This window comes from Trichogramma pretiosum, unplaced genomic scaffold, assembly GCF_000599845.2.
Source record: "Trichogramma pretiosum strain Unisexual culture from Peru unplaced genomic scaffold, Tpre_2.0 scaffold48, whole genome shotgun sequence".
Taxonomy (NCBI): Eukaryota; Metazoa; Arthropoda; class Insecta; order Hymenoptera; family Trichogrammatidae; genus Trichogramma; species Trichogramma pretiosum.
The window spans coordinates 1,179,562-1,197,184 of record NW_019641228.1 but is presented as its reverse complement, the minus strand read 5'-3'; the positions used below and the strand labels follow the sequence as shown (position 1 = coordinate 1,197,184).

Genomic DNA, 17,623 nt, shown 5'->3' with positions numbered 1-17,623 from the left:
GTAAAAATATAAAGAAAAGAGATAAAAAGTTAGGTCGATCGTTGATAGAATTACTAACTTTTGTGTCTTATTGTACAGAGCAAGAACTGTAAGAATCGTTAAGCATAAATCGACCAAATATGCTTTAAATCATCGTTCAAAGCAAAATAAAAATGAAAAAAAAATACATACTCACATAATTAAATAAAAATTGATATAAAAAACTAACTTATAGACATAAAAAAATTTTCATCACTTTTTTTCAGTGGTACTTGATCTATATAAACTTGAATTTTAGGTTTATTTTAAAATATTGAATATTTCTAATTTGATAGACATTTTTTATATGTACTCATACCCAAGCCAGAAGCTACCAGTACTGGCTATACGCTGAGGAACCAGCACCGTTTTTTATTATCTTGGACCAATACTGGCAAAATACTGGGAATGATAAAAAAAAACCAGTACTGGTTAGGAATACTGGTACTGTACTGGTTACCATTATTGAGCCAGTGCAAAAATTCAATTAAATAAGTATACTGGCTATTAATCTTTAACCATTATCATGCCAGTATTTTATTAATTTTTGTAAAACTGTTTTATATTAATAACTTAATGAAAAAATAAAACATATATCACACAATTTCATAAAAGATCCACTTGTTTATTGTGGTAAAATTATATTTATTCGTGCGATTAACAGACTACTTTTGAAGATCTTAATTTACTCTTTCTTTTATACTGCATTTAATTACACCATTTTTTACAAAAAATTTTTTGTAAAACTCCAATCAATCAGGTTTCACCTCAATTAAGGTCTACTAATTACCCGTTTTCCCATAAGACTAAAGTTTCCATATTCGCGGTTTTCGTAGTCACGGTACTTTTTGGATATGCATTAAGTGCGAATACGGAGGGATGCCTGTAATTTTATCACTTAGTCTTTCGACTATTTTATTTAATAATGATTTATTGTTACGCGGATCGTAACACCTCCGAGTAAGAAGCTTCTCTGCACAACGCCGTATCAAAGACGCTATTTTAAGGTTCGCAACTGATTTTATGGAAAAAAAATTAAAGTCGAAATTAAAAAATTGCATTTCTTCAACGACACTTAGTTCATCCTCCCATGGTCAGTACCTGCGTCAAGTGAAAACAATTTTTGATACTATTGTACGCAAAACTGTGTTTTTTTGTAAAGAATTGCTTACATACGTATATCTTTTTTGAATATGCTACGTTGTTTGGATTATTAAAACGTACCTTCATGAATTTTTTCAGATTTTTTAATTGCTTCAGGGCTTCAGAATAAAAATAGAACAAAAATAGACGTTTGTAGCAGGGTGGGGGGTAGGAGGGGGGAAGGGGTCTAAAATTTTGTTTTTGGGACCTTTTTACCATGTACTATAACATACAAAAGCGAGTCAAGATCGGTGACATATGTGCGGACGAAAATTTAAAAATATTATTTAGACCCATGTATAACTAACAAAAATTTCGACAATATAAAAACATCACTATTCTTCGATAAAATAATAAATGAATTCGCTGGAAGTTGTACACTGACGTAAACAAAAGTGAGAAAATCCAAATCAGATCTCAGATAAAACCCAAATCTATCAGCATGAGGAAAAACGACGATTTTTTAAAATTTGACAAACATATTATATTTGTGGTCAAATTCAAAAAGCTAATGCAGCCTTAATTGATTGAAACGATTTTCTACAATGAACACACAAAAAAAGCTAAATTAATTGCCTACCAGAGTGTTGAAAACTCGTCCTAAATAAAACTACTTAGGACAGTGAGTTTTGGAGCAACTTTAAAGTTATCATAGTGACTTAGTTCGAGGGGATTGTGCAGAGAAATGGATCGGAATTACATACACTTACATTGTGTATTGTGAAAAATGTAAATCGTGTGTATCTTGATGCAGTGCTGTGTCATGCACACTTCTTAGTTTGTTCACATGTATCAACGTACATCGTTGTGCGCGTTTACGTTACTGTCCTGCATCGTTGCCGAAATAATTGCTTTGTTCGAGCGCCTTATGGCAACGGTCATATTGAAGTTTAAGTGGTGGGTTTGTTACAGGCGCTGTGTAAATGGAGAGTATTAAGGTCGATGCATGCATCGAACTTTGTAAAACAACTCTAAAAATCATTAACAATATCAAAACCTTATAAATAGCAGTATTTTTTATCTTTTATGTAATAGTCTATTATTAAAATTAAGAAATATTGTTCTGATATGAACTTATTTTTATTTTAGAATCTAGAATATGCTGATCAGCCGGATTATTCAATGTTATGCAGTTTATTTGAAAGATGTATGCATCGAAGAGGTATACAGTTGAATGACCCTTATGACTGGGAAAAAGCAATTACTTCTAATGAAGGAATACCTGCAACAAAATCTTTACCTACAGTAACAGTACCACCAGTTGTTACCACTGCAACGACCATTAATCAACCTACAACAATTACAAATATGGACGCTAATAATCAAGAAATAACAATTCCTGATAACAAAAACGATATAGAGGTACGATTTAATTTTTGTCATGAATTTTCTTAATAAATTCCATTTTTTCAATGAATATGAATCAAAATTATTGTCTGCTTGGTTTGTCTCAAGACTTACATTTTTCGATAATATAAAGTCTTGTTTAGAAAAACTAACGTCCGTAAAATTTCTTCAAATACCGCTTGTGTATTTGTTTATGGGGTCTCGCAGTTGTCGACCTCTAGCTATCAGCAGGAAGTTTAAATCGACGGTCCCCACGAAGAGTAACACGTTTCCATTTAAATTAACACACAAACGTGATACTCTTCGTGGGGACCGTCGAAATGAGTTGAATAAATGATAATTTATACATTTGAAATCATAGTAATATACTTAGTTTTCAAATGAGTCTGTTTAAGGGCTCAAAGGGGGCGTAAATAATTATATATTTCTGTTTATAGTATTAAGCTAAAAAGATGAAAACATTTTGTTTTTCAGAAAATAGGCATAAGAGCCTTTTTCAATACCCCATTTGAAAGTACTTTGTCCAGTTAAGTACTTACAAACACTTAAATTAACTGGTATAAGTCTATAAACATTCAGCGATAAGCATTTGAGATATCTAAGCTGTTTGCCATAAGATTCCAAGTGTTTGAATGACACGACTAAGTTGTATGTGGTTTCATTTTCTTTGATGGATCATTACACAGGCCCACCAGAGACCAGACCCAGTAGACTTTATATTTTTGGGGTCACTGAATCCGAATCCGTCATCGGTTTTTCGCCATCAGATCGATTTAAGGTCATTTGAAGGTCATTTGAAGGTCATTTAAAGGTCAAATCATAAAAAATAGGTGTAAGCATCTGTATTATAAATTATTGTAATTATAAATATTACATTTAATTTCTCTCATTAGACCTTCAACATTATTACGATAAACTAATATCTCATCATCAAACTTTTTTTCTTCAAAATATTTGTTAAAACTTTCATTTCTGGCTCTATAATAAGATGCATTTGTATCCTTTTCCAGCATATTTCTGCGTTTTAAAGTGGAAGCTAATTACTCTGCTCCATCTTTAGGTAACCCTAAGTCACTTACTAAGTCATTCAATTCAGCTTGCGAAAACTTTTTTACGATTGTAGATTTTTCTGTAAATGGTAAAAACTCATTCCTTAAATCTTCTTCCTCTTCGCCTTCAGACTATTCTTCATGACTGTCACATTCCTCATCAAAGTTATCGTCTATTTTATTCTTTTGTTCAAAGTTATGATTATTAGGTTCGGATTCAATCGATAAAGTTTCAAGAGCATTCATAAACTCGTTCACATCTATCTCTTCTACTTTCTCTACAGAATATTTCATGTTTATGTCAACCAGATTTCTTGACTTAATCATCAGACTAACTTGATCTAGACTTTTTACAGGCAATTCGATGAGTAATGCAGCGATTATAGATTTTGAGTTAGAGCTGCTGGCTGAAGTATATTATATCATGCTTCGTTGCATCATTAAAATAACCAGAATAATCCGCATTTCTTACTTGTTCATTTTTTTTCGTGATAAAAAATTTTATCATATATTCGTTCATATAGCTTCAATTAAACTTTTTATAGGACTCCATTGCATGTGAATATAATTTTGGTTTTTTGATTTTTCACTGTGTAATTGGGTTCCAAAACGTAAAAAAATGTGCTTTCAATGGATTTTACTTTCTTTCAAAACGATATATTCATGCATTTTAAAATTTTGTGATACAATGTTCGTTGTGTAAAAATAAATCAACTACAAGTATATTCTTATAAGAAAGTAGAGAAAAGTTAGGTGGATCGGCATGAGAGGTAAATGGACAAAACGTCATATTTCTCTGTATTATAATGATATTACTCATCTTTACACTATGTAACGTAGTGTTTGTAGTGATAACACTGTCTTGCAACACACCTTGCTATCTTCTTGTTTTTTCCTGCTGCCTCGATAAGTTTGATGACGGTGACAACTGCCCGAAATGGGATTTGTAGAATGATCCGAACATCAGCTTTTCGAGGTAACAATGCCAGTGGAACTGCACTGCCTTGCAGGGAGCAATAGGGTGTGAGAATGAAGCCGTTGTTTGTCCGACGACGAGTTGACATTGTCCTCATCAAAGTCGGAAAGCCCTTATACTTAGCCTTGGAGAGGTATAAGGGTTATCACTTCCGGAACGGCAGACTCACCTGCAATCGGACCAAGATCCCGATCCCGATATCGTGCGGGTTTAATATATAACTATGGAAAACCTTAACTCACAACCTACAACTTCTACTAAACATATTTGTACAAAAAATCTTTATGCATTTTGCTATGTATGTGCGGAATTTATTCCTATACGAGATGATCGGCGAAAATTCACTGAAAAACTCAAAGAAATTTATAAAAATTGCTTCAAATTACATACCGATTTAACCAATCAATGTTGGACCCCTAATAATGTTTGCCCGAAATGTCGTAAAATGTTTTCTCAGTGGGAAAGTACAAAAGAAGATGTTCACGTAAAATACAGTCAACCAACGGTATGGAATCAGCCTTCGAACGAAAATGAATGCTATTTTTGTCAAAATGACACTCGCGGGTATAATAAAGAAACAAAAAACAAAGTCATATACGCGCAGGTGAACTCAGTTAGGACAGCTATAGAGAAAGTAGAAGAGATAGATGTAAACGAGTATATGAATGCTCTTACAACTTTATCGATTGAATCCGAACCTGATGATCATAACTTTGAACAAAAGAATACAATAGACGATAACTTTGAAGAGAAAAGTGACAGTTACGAAGAATGGTCTGAAGACGAAGAGGAAAAAGATTTCAAAGATAATGAAACCACATAAAACTTAGTCGTATCATGCAAACACTTGGAATCTTAAGGCAAACAGCTTAGATATCCCAAATGCTTATCGCTGAAGGTTTATAGACTCATACCAGTTAATTTAAGTGTTGCCTGTTTCTGATTTCTTGACCAGGTCCTGTTTTTGTTTTCTGAAAAAAAAATTTTTTCACCTTTTCAGCTTAATACTATAAATAGAAATATATTATTATTTAAGCCGCCTTTGAGCTCTTAATTCATTCTTTATATCATGAAGTATTATTGCATCTGAGTAATATTTGTGTAGCCATTTACGGGTTAATTCGAAAATCCTAAAACAATTCGGAAAAAAATCTAAAAAAAATTAAAGTTTAAACAAACTTAAAATTTAATGAAATAAATAAAATTAAAAAATAACAAAATTAGAATAAAATTTCAAAATGAAAATTTAACCAAGAAAAAGAACTCTGAAGTCTGTTTTTGGTGTTTAGATTATCTAAAATTTATTTAAGGGAAGTTATACACCAAACCTGACTATAAAATCGATGTTTTTTGTTTATTTTCGATTCTTGGGCATATGAAGTATCATTCCTCAATTTTGAGACTTCAAAACAAATTACATAAGTCATTATAACATGTTCATATTTCTAAAATGCGATATTTACCAATTTTCATTATTTCTTTCGATTATTTTAGTAGTTTACCGCTATTTTGCAATTCGTGATCAATCTGAGAATTCGGTCGAGTTGTCATAAATGTTTAGTTCTTCAGTTTTGACATTGAATGGCTTTGTTTTAAAATTCATTTTGGACATCTATGTGATAGAAGAAAATTCGTATTTACATTTAGCTGTAATTCACTATTTATTGCTACTTTTTCTCTTGGTTCTGCTTTTGATGTTGAAATTTAGTTATCAAAACATAAACAAATACTTAGTTTCTCTATAGAAACAGTTTTGAGTTGTGCTAGCAGAAGTAGCAGTAACAGCTTTACCTTTACTTTATAATAATTGCCAAAAATATCGAAGATTGTATTTATGCATCAAATATATTGCAAGCATTTCCTGGATTCAGCCAGAAAATCAATATCGACTTTCTAAAAAGAGGCTCCTAATCATCCTATAAATACCCTATGCATTCTTGGTTCATTATTATACTTGTTGTAATTTTATAAAATACATATTCCAATTAAATTATTAAAAAGAATTTGCATTGAATATTTTTATAAAATTTATTTTTTTTCTTTGCCATAGATAAAAGGTGAATTAGAAGTTGTGGGCAAAAATGGAACTAATAAACAAAATGAAAGCTCGCTAGCACCTATATCAACTGCCACAAACTTTCAGACCAAAGATAGTAATTGTAATACTACAATACCATGTGTTGACACTAATAAGCAACAAGATTCATTACTGCCAAATGACGTCATGAAAAATCAAGGTAAAAATATGAATTTTAAATAACTCGTGAGTTTGAGGACTTATACAATAGACTGAAACTTATAAAGACAATTTTTTTCTTTTGGCCTAGATCAAGTAGAAAAGTAATCTATGAACCAAAAAAATTGTGCAAAATTTCAGCCCTTCAAAATCGAGTTCATTGAATTCATTTTTGTCGAATCTTCTTTGTTTCGTGGTTGTAAATTTTATGAGTGTTGAAAAAGTATTAAAAGATAGATTATAATGTAAAATTTGATGAACTTTTTGAATTTTGAATGCTCATGAGTCATAGATAAACATTAAAGAAGCTATTATTAATTTTATACCAAAAAACGTGTATTTTCACCCCGTGAAAATACACTGCGCAACAAAAATTTTCATCGAAATTTTGACAATTTTTTAATAAAAATCCTTTTATCTTCGTCTATTTAAATCGTGCCAGTAGGGTTTGAACGCAATACTAAAAATACTGAAAAAAGTATGATAGTAGATAAAATTTCGCCTCGTTTAGCTGAAAGTAACTCAATTTGAGATATTTTGCGTAATTAAATTGGTACTCTTAAAATGGCCTACACGAAGCAAAAAAAATCTTAGGGAGCTCTTTTCCTTCAAATTATTTGTTGAAAAAGGTACTTTGCGATCGTGTATGTTATATTTTGACAATTAATTTACTAGTACGGGTACTTGTTTAAAAAATTAATTTTTTCCAGTAATTTTTAGTGTTGCGCTCAAATACTACTGGTAAGTCAATATTGACTCGAACCCATTTATAATATAAGTGGATTTAAAGGAGACAATGTTTTTAAGAAACCAAAAAATCGTCTCGGTACCATCTAAATAGACAAAGATAGAAGAATTTGAAAATTAACAAAATTACAATCAAAATTTTTTGTGCGCAATATATTTCTACATAGTAAAAATCCAGGTTTTTGGTAAAAAACTAGTTATAGCTTCTTCAATATTTATCTACGACTGATATGCATTAAAAATTCAAATGTTTCATTCAACTTTACATTAAAAATCATGTTTTCATTCTTTTACAATAGTCATAAAATGTACAATCACGCAACAAAGAAGATTCGCCAAAAATAAGCGGAAAAAAAAAATTTTTAGATGCTTTTTAGCTACTTTTTAGAAGTGATCATATAAATCAAAATAGTAGGTTTTTTTCTTGTTAGTAAAATATGTTCATCTTACACATGACAAAAAAACGCCTACATAAGCTCTGAAATCTCAATTACATTACTTTTTTTATTAGGCATTGTCTCCACGTGTATTGGCCGAGAGATGGCGCTATTGTGTTATCTGAAATCATGCGCACGGTAAGTTTTTCGTTTGCTGCTATGTATAGCGAAAAGAAGCGCAAGATTCAAAATGTCGAGTGAAACAATTCAATCGAATTCAACTGAATATGGGAAATTGACTATTGACTATAGTTGAAAAAGTGGTTGAAACAACGAGGAGCTCAGTTAACGGAAAGAAAATCTGAACTCGTAGACAGGTAATTTGATAAACAATGAGTTGCAGGTTATATTAACTGTCAGTAAAACGAATTTACTCGACTATTGCAGACGTTACACTGTAGAAATAATAAAAATGGTAATATTTCAGATAACACAAGTGCGCCAGCTCGCGGTTAACTCATATCAGGACAATGCCTAATAATACTAAATATTGAGATCACATTGATTGACTACGAGATTCTGCGATAAACTGTTTTTGAATATTGATCTGTGGGGTCTTCAGAAACATACCCTCTTCTACCGAAGCAGAGCAGAGTTTGGAAAATATTTTTTATTTTTCTTCCGAGTGCTTAAATGTGTAAAATGAAAATAGTATTCAGCTTTTCGCGATTTAAAATTGGAAGGTCTTACCTTGTGAGTATCAATAATTTAAAGTGAAATTCGCTTCATCAACTGTCTGAAACGATGTACCGCGTTTACAACTGATAAATATCGAAGTAGATATGTTCGGAGTGCGTATAATGGTAAGTTAGTAGTACGCGTAAGTGTGGCTTTTAAAATTGTTAAAATATTCGATTTACTTTAAAGTTGCCGTATTTTGACGTTTACGTTAGGTTTTATGCAATTTTTTCGAATTCTGCTCCGACTCAGTGGAAGAAGATACTTTTCTGAAGATTTTCAGACTCAAAATATTAAACGTTAAAAATACAAAGGAAAGAATAATGATAAGTTGCCGTGTAATTCGGTTGTACAATTCTTCGTCGTCACAATGCTCTATTTTCGTTTCGGATAGATACAGAGCAATTAACACGGTGTCACGGGGGGGGGGNGGGGGGTGGGGGGGTGAATTGAATTCTAACCCGAAAGCTTGGCAATCGATAATGATCGATGAGTGGTCGGTTATTGTCTTACTTCTCGTCTGCTCATTTCGCAGCTCACGGTACTGCTATTAGCGGAGTTGATTTTTCGTCGTTTGTTGACAGGTGTTCGTCTGTTCGTGAATACTTTAGTGCTTCAGTGGATTGTTAAGTGTGTCGTAAATATTATATGGGTTTGAAGGTAAATGTATTCAGATTTTGCTACCTGAGATGCATCTTAAATCAGCTGTAGATATTCAGCTAACCTACTGTACATCAAGTGCGTCTGATCTGTTTTTTTCTTATTTTTATTACTGTTCTGTTTTATATACGTCTGGTTGCAAGAATATCCAGCGTATACGAAGGCTTTTGGTTTGGTCTACATGTGCTTCAACTTCAAGTTTTGTTTTGTCTGTCTGGTGGTGCTTCAACAGGAGAGACATTGTATCGGCTTGCTCGATGTCTTTTGTCGTGCTTCTGTAAGCATATCATGCCGGCGCCAGTTGTATCATTTACTCATATCGACCTTATGCTCGTTTGTTCTCATCGTCTTCTCGTGTTGATTAGTTCTTCTTTTTTGCAGGTCTCGGGTGCTAGAATATGTGGGAGAATCTTAAGGTTGAGGTGTGGGAATCAGTACGTTTGGGGGCTCGTCTGCGTCTACTTGTATAATAATATTTCTTATGTTCTACGCTTTGAGCTCAGGATATAGTTGCATGTCTTGTAGCAGGCATGGAGTATGCTGCTACAGCTATTACCCCTTTTTAATGGGTAAAAAGGTTATGAATATGATTTTTGACAACAAATCAGAATTTCTCATCAAATTTCACATAAAAAATCATGTTTCAATAATTTTTTCACATTTACCCTAGAAAATCAGAATAAAATTGAAAAAATCAAATTCCAACTTTGAGACCCTGTACAGATTGGTGGACAAAATCTCCAAACCAAAACCTCCAATCCAAAAGATCCAGACCGCAAGATCCAACGGCAAAAATAAGTCCAAAATCTAAAATATCCAAAAAGTCCAAAAATCCAAAAATTGTAGGCCCCAAAAAAATCCCCAAGAAAAATAAAACAAAGATATATATAAAAAAGTAATCCTTTATTAAAGGTGTAGGTAGTGGCCAAGGTCCTTGATATATTTAAGCTGCGAATCGTCCTCCACGTATTCGTCATAACGCATCACGATGTTCATTATTCGATCCTGGACTGTGACGAAGTGACCATCGGGCTTTTTGCGAACAGCTTGGCCCAACTGAATTTGACGCAACAGTGTTTCGGTGTCGCCTTGTTCATGTTGCAGCTCCGTGAGGAAAGTATAAAGGCTCGGGTGTTTCTTGCCCACAATCACCTGGAACCGATTGTGCCAACCTTCTGACGCATTATTTGTTCTTGCTGTACCATCAAGCACTGCCTGATAATGATTCCATAGTACTGGTGCGTAACGGACTGCCACTGCCTTCGCTCTGCCTCTGGCTTTCTTCCCACGGACATACGTTCTCTATAATGATTTAAAAAAATTAAGTAAAAGAGATAACAAGTTAAGAATATACGACTTACCTCGAAATATGGTACAACTTTGATCCTAAAGACTTCAGGCAAATGTTCTTGTTCCTTGAAAAGATCGAAAACTTCTTCAACGTCATCCACGGGGACAAATGCCAAGGCACACATCATCCTTGATGCCGTGCGTACGGAGTCATCCTTTGGATTTTTGTAGGCGCTCTGAAGTCCAACCTGGAAAAGTATAAAAGTAATAAAAGTGAGTTGATAAAAAAGAACGAAAGAAAAAATAAAAAATCGTACTTCACAAAGAAAGCGATACACGCTTTGACAGAGATGAAACAGGCATAGATGAACATTTCCTCCGAACTCTGCTGCTGCGTTTATGATGGCCAGTTCGAAGTCCGACATAATACGAGGCGGTTGACGAAGTTGGATTCCGAATTCGCGTCCGCGGTCACTGATGATTTGGAAAATTTTTGCGTAGGCAATCTGCTCCTTTCCTTCCATCAGAGCATAAACGAGAGGCAATGCTATAGTCTGCTCGACTCCTTTGTGCACTTGGTTGACGGAACCCATCACAACAAACATCTGAAAAAAATAGATGGCACGGTGCTGAAGGTACCATCAACGTACCAAAGGGGAGATCTGAAAAGAACTTTTAAATTTTCACGTGTGCTGAATATTATTATTCGGCCACATGTAAGAGTAAAATCATCGTCTTCAAAAGAATCATATAAAAGAAAAATATCACCCATCTTCGTCCTTCGGAACTTATCAGGCACACTTTCCAGGTCCTCGATGTTTACCGGGTTCAACGGCATTTCCTTGAGGCGCTCCCTCTGCAGTTGCTTCCTGACGTTCATCCGATCAGGAAGCTGAGCCAGCACAGCGGGGGAAGCATCCTGTAACCGTCGCATTAACCTCGATGGTGGCGCTTCGGGATGTTCTCGTGCTTCACGCTTCAGGTCCGATAGTAGTTTCAAAGCCTCCACTTCTTCTGGATTAGGTGCATGGTTCGGCTCGTGAGACTCCGCGTCACCTCCTGACTTCACGATGATGTCATCCCCATTGTGAATGATGGTTATTTTAGCAGCACACTGTGGTTTTCTCTGACATCTCCAATAACTTGTTGAACCTGAGAGGGGGTGAGCGAGCGAGATATAGACAGAGAGCGCGAGAAAGATAGACAGAGAGCGAGCGAGATATAGACAGAGAGCGCGAGAAAGATAGACTGAGAGCGCGAGAGATATAGAAAGAGAGCGCGAGAAAGATAGACTGAGAGACTTACCTTTTCGAGAATGACGCAGGTATAAAAATCCATCGTAGTGAAGATACGTGGTGCCGCCTTTGTGGATAAGCTCAGCCGTTGGTGGTTGTTCAGCCATCACAAAATTTTAACACAAATTTTACACAACGGAAAACACAAACGGAGGCGTAACGTAAAATTTAAACGAAGTACGATAATTCAAATTAACCGCGACAAAATAATTTAAATAGACCGCGAGATGATTAACCGTGACCGATCGTCGCGAAATCGTATCGTAAGTGACGGGGTAACTACGCCGATAAACAAACATAGTTACGTATATATAGTTACATATATATATGTACGCATGTACATGTACGTGTACATACGCTGCAGCTATGCATTTTTCATTATTGGACTTTTGGGGTTGGGCAAATTAACTTTGGATATTTATTTTGTTGGACATCAGATAATTGGATCTTTTGTACCTTTGGACTTTTTTTTGAATTTTGGGTTTTGGACATTTTGGCATTGGAACTTTTGTTTTGGAGATTTTGTCTCCCTACCCCCTGTACATCCATGCGGGTAGATTTAGAGGGCTGAAAATTTAAGGATTTTCATTTTTCAATGTAATTTGTTTCATTTTAATTTTTGACTATCACGGTTAATATGATATAGCCCATATACATTATTTGGATTTGAACTTAGATAGTTTATTCCGATTTTTATGGCTATTTTTGAATTTCAGTTCATTTCAATCTGATATCGAATAACTTGACTCAAAAAATTCTGAAAAAATTGATAGGGAATTAATGGAACTATTCTAAAAACATTTTTAAGTCTAAAATTTTCATGTTAAATAATTGATTTTCAAGTTAAAACATAAAACTAGTATTTTATTGGAATCCTAATTAATTTTCTAACGAGAAAATGTTATTCTCATTGGATTTGGACATTTTTTAAAAACCCACATGTTTTCTCCGAAATTTCTGAAAAAAATTTAGGGGTATTTTCTGAATGATTTTGATGTCCGCGATGCTTGATTTTGATATTGTAATTATTGGACATGACAGGAGAACTATTGGACTGTTGGAGTCCAGATTCTGAAAGAGAATTAAACTTTCACATAAAAAATATAAACTTTATAGTTTTTCGTGAAATTCTTAATGATAGAGATATTCAAAATAGGATTGTCTAAAACAACATCCGTCCCGACGCTAATGGATTAATAGAAATTCCTTGAGTCACAAATATTTTTAAATAATGAATCATACTTTATTGTTTTGAAATATTTTTTCTTTCATGATGATGTCGTGTATGCGTTATTTTATATTACAATGGCTTTCGAAGAAAATTTCGTCTATTTCGTATGTTGGACAAAAATTTAATAAAACTTTAGACGCTACAGCTGCAAATGCTGTTGGCATATAATTAGAAAAGGATTCTTCCATTCCAACATCAGAATTAATTCCATGAAAGTGACTATACATTTTTGAATATTTTTGCAGTTTTTATGAATTAACTAATGTTTTTAGTAATAAATTATCATTGCATAAACTTTACATGTCACTACTACCAATACTATGCTACAATTATTTTTCTGTTAATTTCCTTTTTTTTCATATAGTATAATTCAACATTTATAATTCCTGTTTATGAATTGATTATGATACATATTTCATCAGATAACTGATCATATTTTCACTATGAAGATTTTCTCATACAATTTTAGAATCCTATGAACTATACCGTTTGACAAAAATAAAATATGGCATTTTTTCAAGGCCAATTGCTTTTTTTTGTATAATACTTTTAACATCTCCTTTAAAATTTTATTTAATTCCCAAAAAGAAGTTGAAGAAGATCTGAAATCTGAAACTCATGTGTTCTTGTTAGGACACTCTTGTTAGAATATTATTTTTATTATTTAAGATTTGAAAAAAGAAATGATTTTAGTAACAATTTACATAGTTTTAGGTTCTCAGAAAAAACGCCAAACAGCATCGATGTCAATAGAAACTAAATTTCATGGCTCGCCGATCGATAAACAAGTAGAAATGGAGGAATTTTTAGTTACAAGTAATAGAATGCCGTCGGAAAAGTTGGGCTTGAAAGAAGGCGTTAACTCGACATCTGTTATTCGAAAATCATCCAGTGGAATGAGTTTTACAAAATGCAGAATTTCCACCATGTCAGAACCTGTGCTCGAAGACTCTGTGAGTTCGAAAATTCCACAAGAAACGGATGCTTCTAACTATTCAATTTTACAAATAAACCAAAAAAAATTACCTCTTTTTGAAACTGTAAGTACCGATTAATGTACTATATTGATCATTATTATTAAAAACAAATTTTTTTTTTAAATTTTAAACCAATTAGAAATTAGCCTCTTACATTGTAGATATTTAATTTGTATCGTCTACACATGCTATATGAATATTAGGGTGGTCCTTATTTCCCAAAGTGATCCGTTCCTCGCTCCCACCCTTCAAAAAGTTAGTTTAGGACTACAGATGAAGAAGTCCGTTGTCATAACTCTCAACAGTAGTAGCTCAACCCTTCCCGTTTTCAAAAAACCGTTTTTTCCCCATATAACTATGTTATACTTAATATTGTACTATTAGAATGTTATAAAACTATTCTTAATTTTGTAGGATAATTTTATGGGTTTTATAACAAAGAAACTTTACCCTTTTACTGTTTAAGATACTAAAAAAAAATTCGTTTACACGAATATAACGTTCAAATTGAGGAAAAAGGGCGAAAATAAGCACTTTCTTAAGTTTTTTCGGATTTTAGAGCAAATATCGAATATTGTTGTCTTAACTAAACTACATCCATCAAATTTAACTTTAAGACGTTTATTTGTTTTCCTAATGATGGCTCTGAGAGTTTTCGGGACCTAAGGTCTAACGTTTTGAATGAAAAAAAACAAAATTAGTTTAAGTTGAACGTTTTTTATTTCAAATTTATTAGTCATTTTAATGAGTCTTCAATTTTTTACAAGACATTCCTTATTAAATATTTAATGTTTCGTTAGAGACTTTAAAAATTAATACTAACGCTTGGAATGTCTGAAAAATAAAGTTATTTTTTGACCCATTAAGTACCAAGAGGACGTTTTTTCAACACTTTTTTCGGTCTTTGTATTTTTGGTGAAAATGGGGTAAAAAAAATGCGAGTTACTAATTCTAATGTAAAATTTAAGGCCTTTTCCAAATCTGATCTCAGATTTTTGAAAAAAAGATCAGGTCAAAAGTTAAACTTGATTTTATAAAAAAAAAACGTGTTTTCGGATTTGAAATGGAAACCATATCGCGTCCTCAGTATCTAAACTAAAAGTTAGCGGGGTTTAGATTGGAGAAATTAAAGTTAAAAAATAAACTTTTTTCTTAAGTCCTTCGTTTTTGAGAAAAATTCTAGAAGTTTTCATTCATTTTTTCGTGTTTCGACCGCCATTTTTTGTATTTAAACATTTTTTTTAGTTTAGATACCAAGGACGCGATATTAGCACAAAAACCCTGAGATTTGGAATGGTTTCCATTTGGAAACTCGAAAAATAAAAATAATTTTTGATGATCCTCTTTTCTCGTAGCTTATATATACCTAAATTTGCCCCCACCTTAGCGGTTGCAGCGTATGTAGCTAGCTCGATATGGGTCAATGATTGACACATATCTTGCATGCGCGTGTATATTAAAAGACCCCGGGCCCTTCTCTTCCCGAAATCGATGAAGTCACGGTCACCGTAGTTTTACAGCTTTTCTTAGATATTCATTCATATTCGTGGCAATGTATGCTCATTTCTTTGCCGTGCGAATTATATTTTTGCAAGAGTTTGTTAGCAGAGGCATAAGAAATAGGTGATGGATTTAGGCCGCTCAATTCGGCATTGCTTACGCTGGCCATGCGTGTCCGAAATTATGTTACTTTCTACCTGTCGTGGGTGTCATCAAAATTATGCATAGAAGATGCGCGAGCTACATTAAGTTGTAATTCATGCGTAGCCGCTCAATCGCTGCTTCTCGCAGTTTTATTAGTTTCTTTTTAATTGAAAAAGGTTACGTCGTAGACTGTAGAACACTTCAAATCACTAGACGAGTTACTCATTGTTACGGTTGGAACGTATTTTAGAGATGAAATTACCTACAAGACTACCTCAGGTGTAGGGGATCAATTTTTACCAAAATTTTTGGGTGGCTTCCTGGTACCTAATCATTAAGTATTCCTAGTATTCTTAGTTTGATCCCATGGGTTCTATAAGTCATTTGTATTAATATTTAACAGTAACTGTAAGCGTTAAATAAAAAATAAACAATTCATTTACAATAATTTTTTAACTGAGCATCAAATCTCAAATTTAGGCCCAGATTCTGAAAGGGCATTGAATTTTACATAAAATTGTGTATGTGCAGTCATTTCAAGGCCCTAATATGGAAAAATCGCATCGATCGCGAACAAAAAATGTCGTCTCCTTGAGCGCTGGCAAGTTAACACGCATAAAAAACCGAAAAAAAAAAATTTTCTTAGAAACGGGATCGTAACTATTGCTTCTCATTGTACATATCAAAACCAACCTTTTTTGTACATAAAATTGTTTTTCTACGCCTCCTTGAACACAGTGTACATGTGAATGAATAAAAATTGTCATTTTTGCAGTAAAAGGGCTGTATTTTTGTGAAAAAAGGTATAAATAAATAAACCTAATAACAATTTATATAGCTTTAAAGCTTGTAAATGCCTTTCGAATGGTGTATCCAAAATGTTGATTTGACTTTTTTTTGACTGAGTTACAAAACTTTGAAGTTTACTCATTTTCCGCTCAGGTATGGCGAATAGACGGGCAGTGTACTTTTATTTGCTTATTACTGCATATCCATTAGACTGTTTGTTATTTCCCAACCTCGTTCTTATACGATCTGCTACAGTTTTTTTAACAGTTTTCACTTAAAAAACAAGTCTCTAATACTTTATACGGCCCAAATCAATCGCTGTCTATTTCCCAACAGGCTCTTGAATTTTTTATTTAAATAACATAAGAAAAAATCATCTTCAAGCAAATAAGCTCCCAAATATGCCTGCAATGACCAACGTAGCTATAATTCCGAAAATGTTTTGTTTTATGTAACGAAAAATTATAAAAATGAATATTATTTGCAAGTTATTTACTATTTTTCACGTATTTTGTCACAGGCAAATGATCTTAGGGATAATATTCGACGAGAAGTTAAAAGAAAAATTGATAATCGACAATACACTCGAAGTGGAAAAGCAATTGCACGAGATTTTTCGTTTACGCAATTTGCTCAAATAGATGACGATAATTTATCAGCTATTCAACAAATTACTAAAGGTGGCGGCGTTACATTAGGATCTCAATGGAAGTCACAATTTGATGATTCTGAGGGAACTGATAATGAATGGAAACCTGAAAATTTACCAAGTCCAGAACATAAAAGTACCAATGAATTTAATCCAACTGAGGTATGTGCATATATCTTTTTACAATTCGCAACAAAATTATCGCAACAAAAACTTTCATTGAATTTTTTTTACTTTCTAAAGGCTTTTATCTCCGTCAATTTCGTATCGAGACGAGTTTTCAAGTTTTATTCAAAATTTTTTCTAGTTTCAAGCCATAAATAAAATCAATAGGCTTGAGTCCATTTCGAGTCTCCAGTCGCACTTTAGCGTAACACCAAAAGTCACACAAAAATCGATTGTTTGAACGTGTACCTAGATTACAGTCAATCGTTTATCCAAATCAAACATACATAAT

The 17,623-nt window shown here is 33.2% G+C and overlaps 1 protein-coding gene across 5 annotated transcripts in view; it reads left to right on the top strand.

Annotated features, from left to right (window-relative positions):
• LOC106648228 (tau-tubulin kinase homolog Asator) overlaps window positions 1-17,623 on the top strand; it is a 97,627-nt gene that overhangs the window by 43,587 nt on the left and 36,417 nt on the right. For 4 of the 5 annotated variants that reach the window (XM_014364948.2, XM_014364947.2, XM_014364949.2 and 1 more), the window contains exons 7-10: window positions 2,251-2,523; window positions 6,584-6,770; window positions 13,816-14,147; window positions 17,038-17,328. In XM_014364948.2, coding sequence (XP_014220434.1) covers window positions 2,251-2,523; window positions 6,584-6,770; window positions 13,816-14,147; window positions 17,038-17,328 — 1,083 coding nt within the window. The remainder of the gene's footprint in view (window positions 1-2,250; window positions 2,524-6,583; window positions 6,771-13,815; window positions 14,148-17,037; window positions 17,329-17,623) is intronic. The other variant, XM_023458330.1, reaches the window with a different exon arrangement.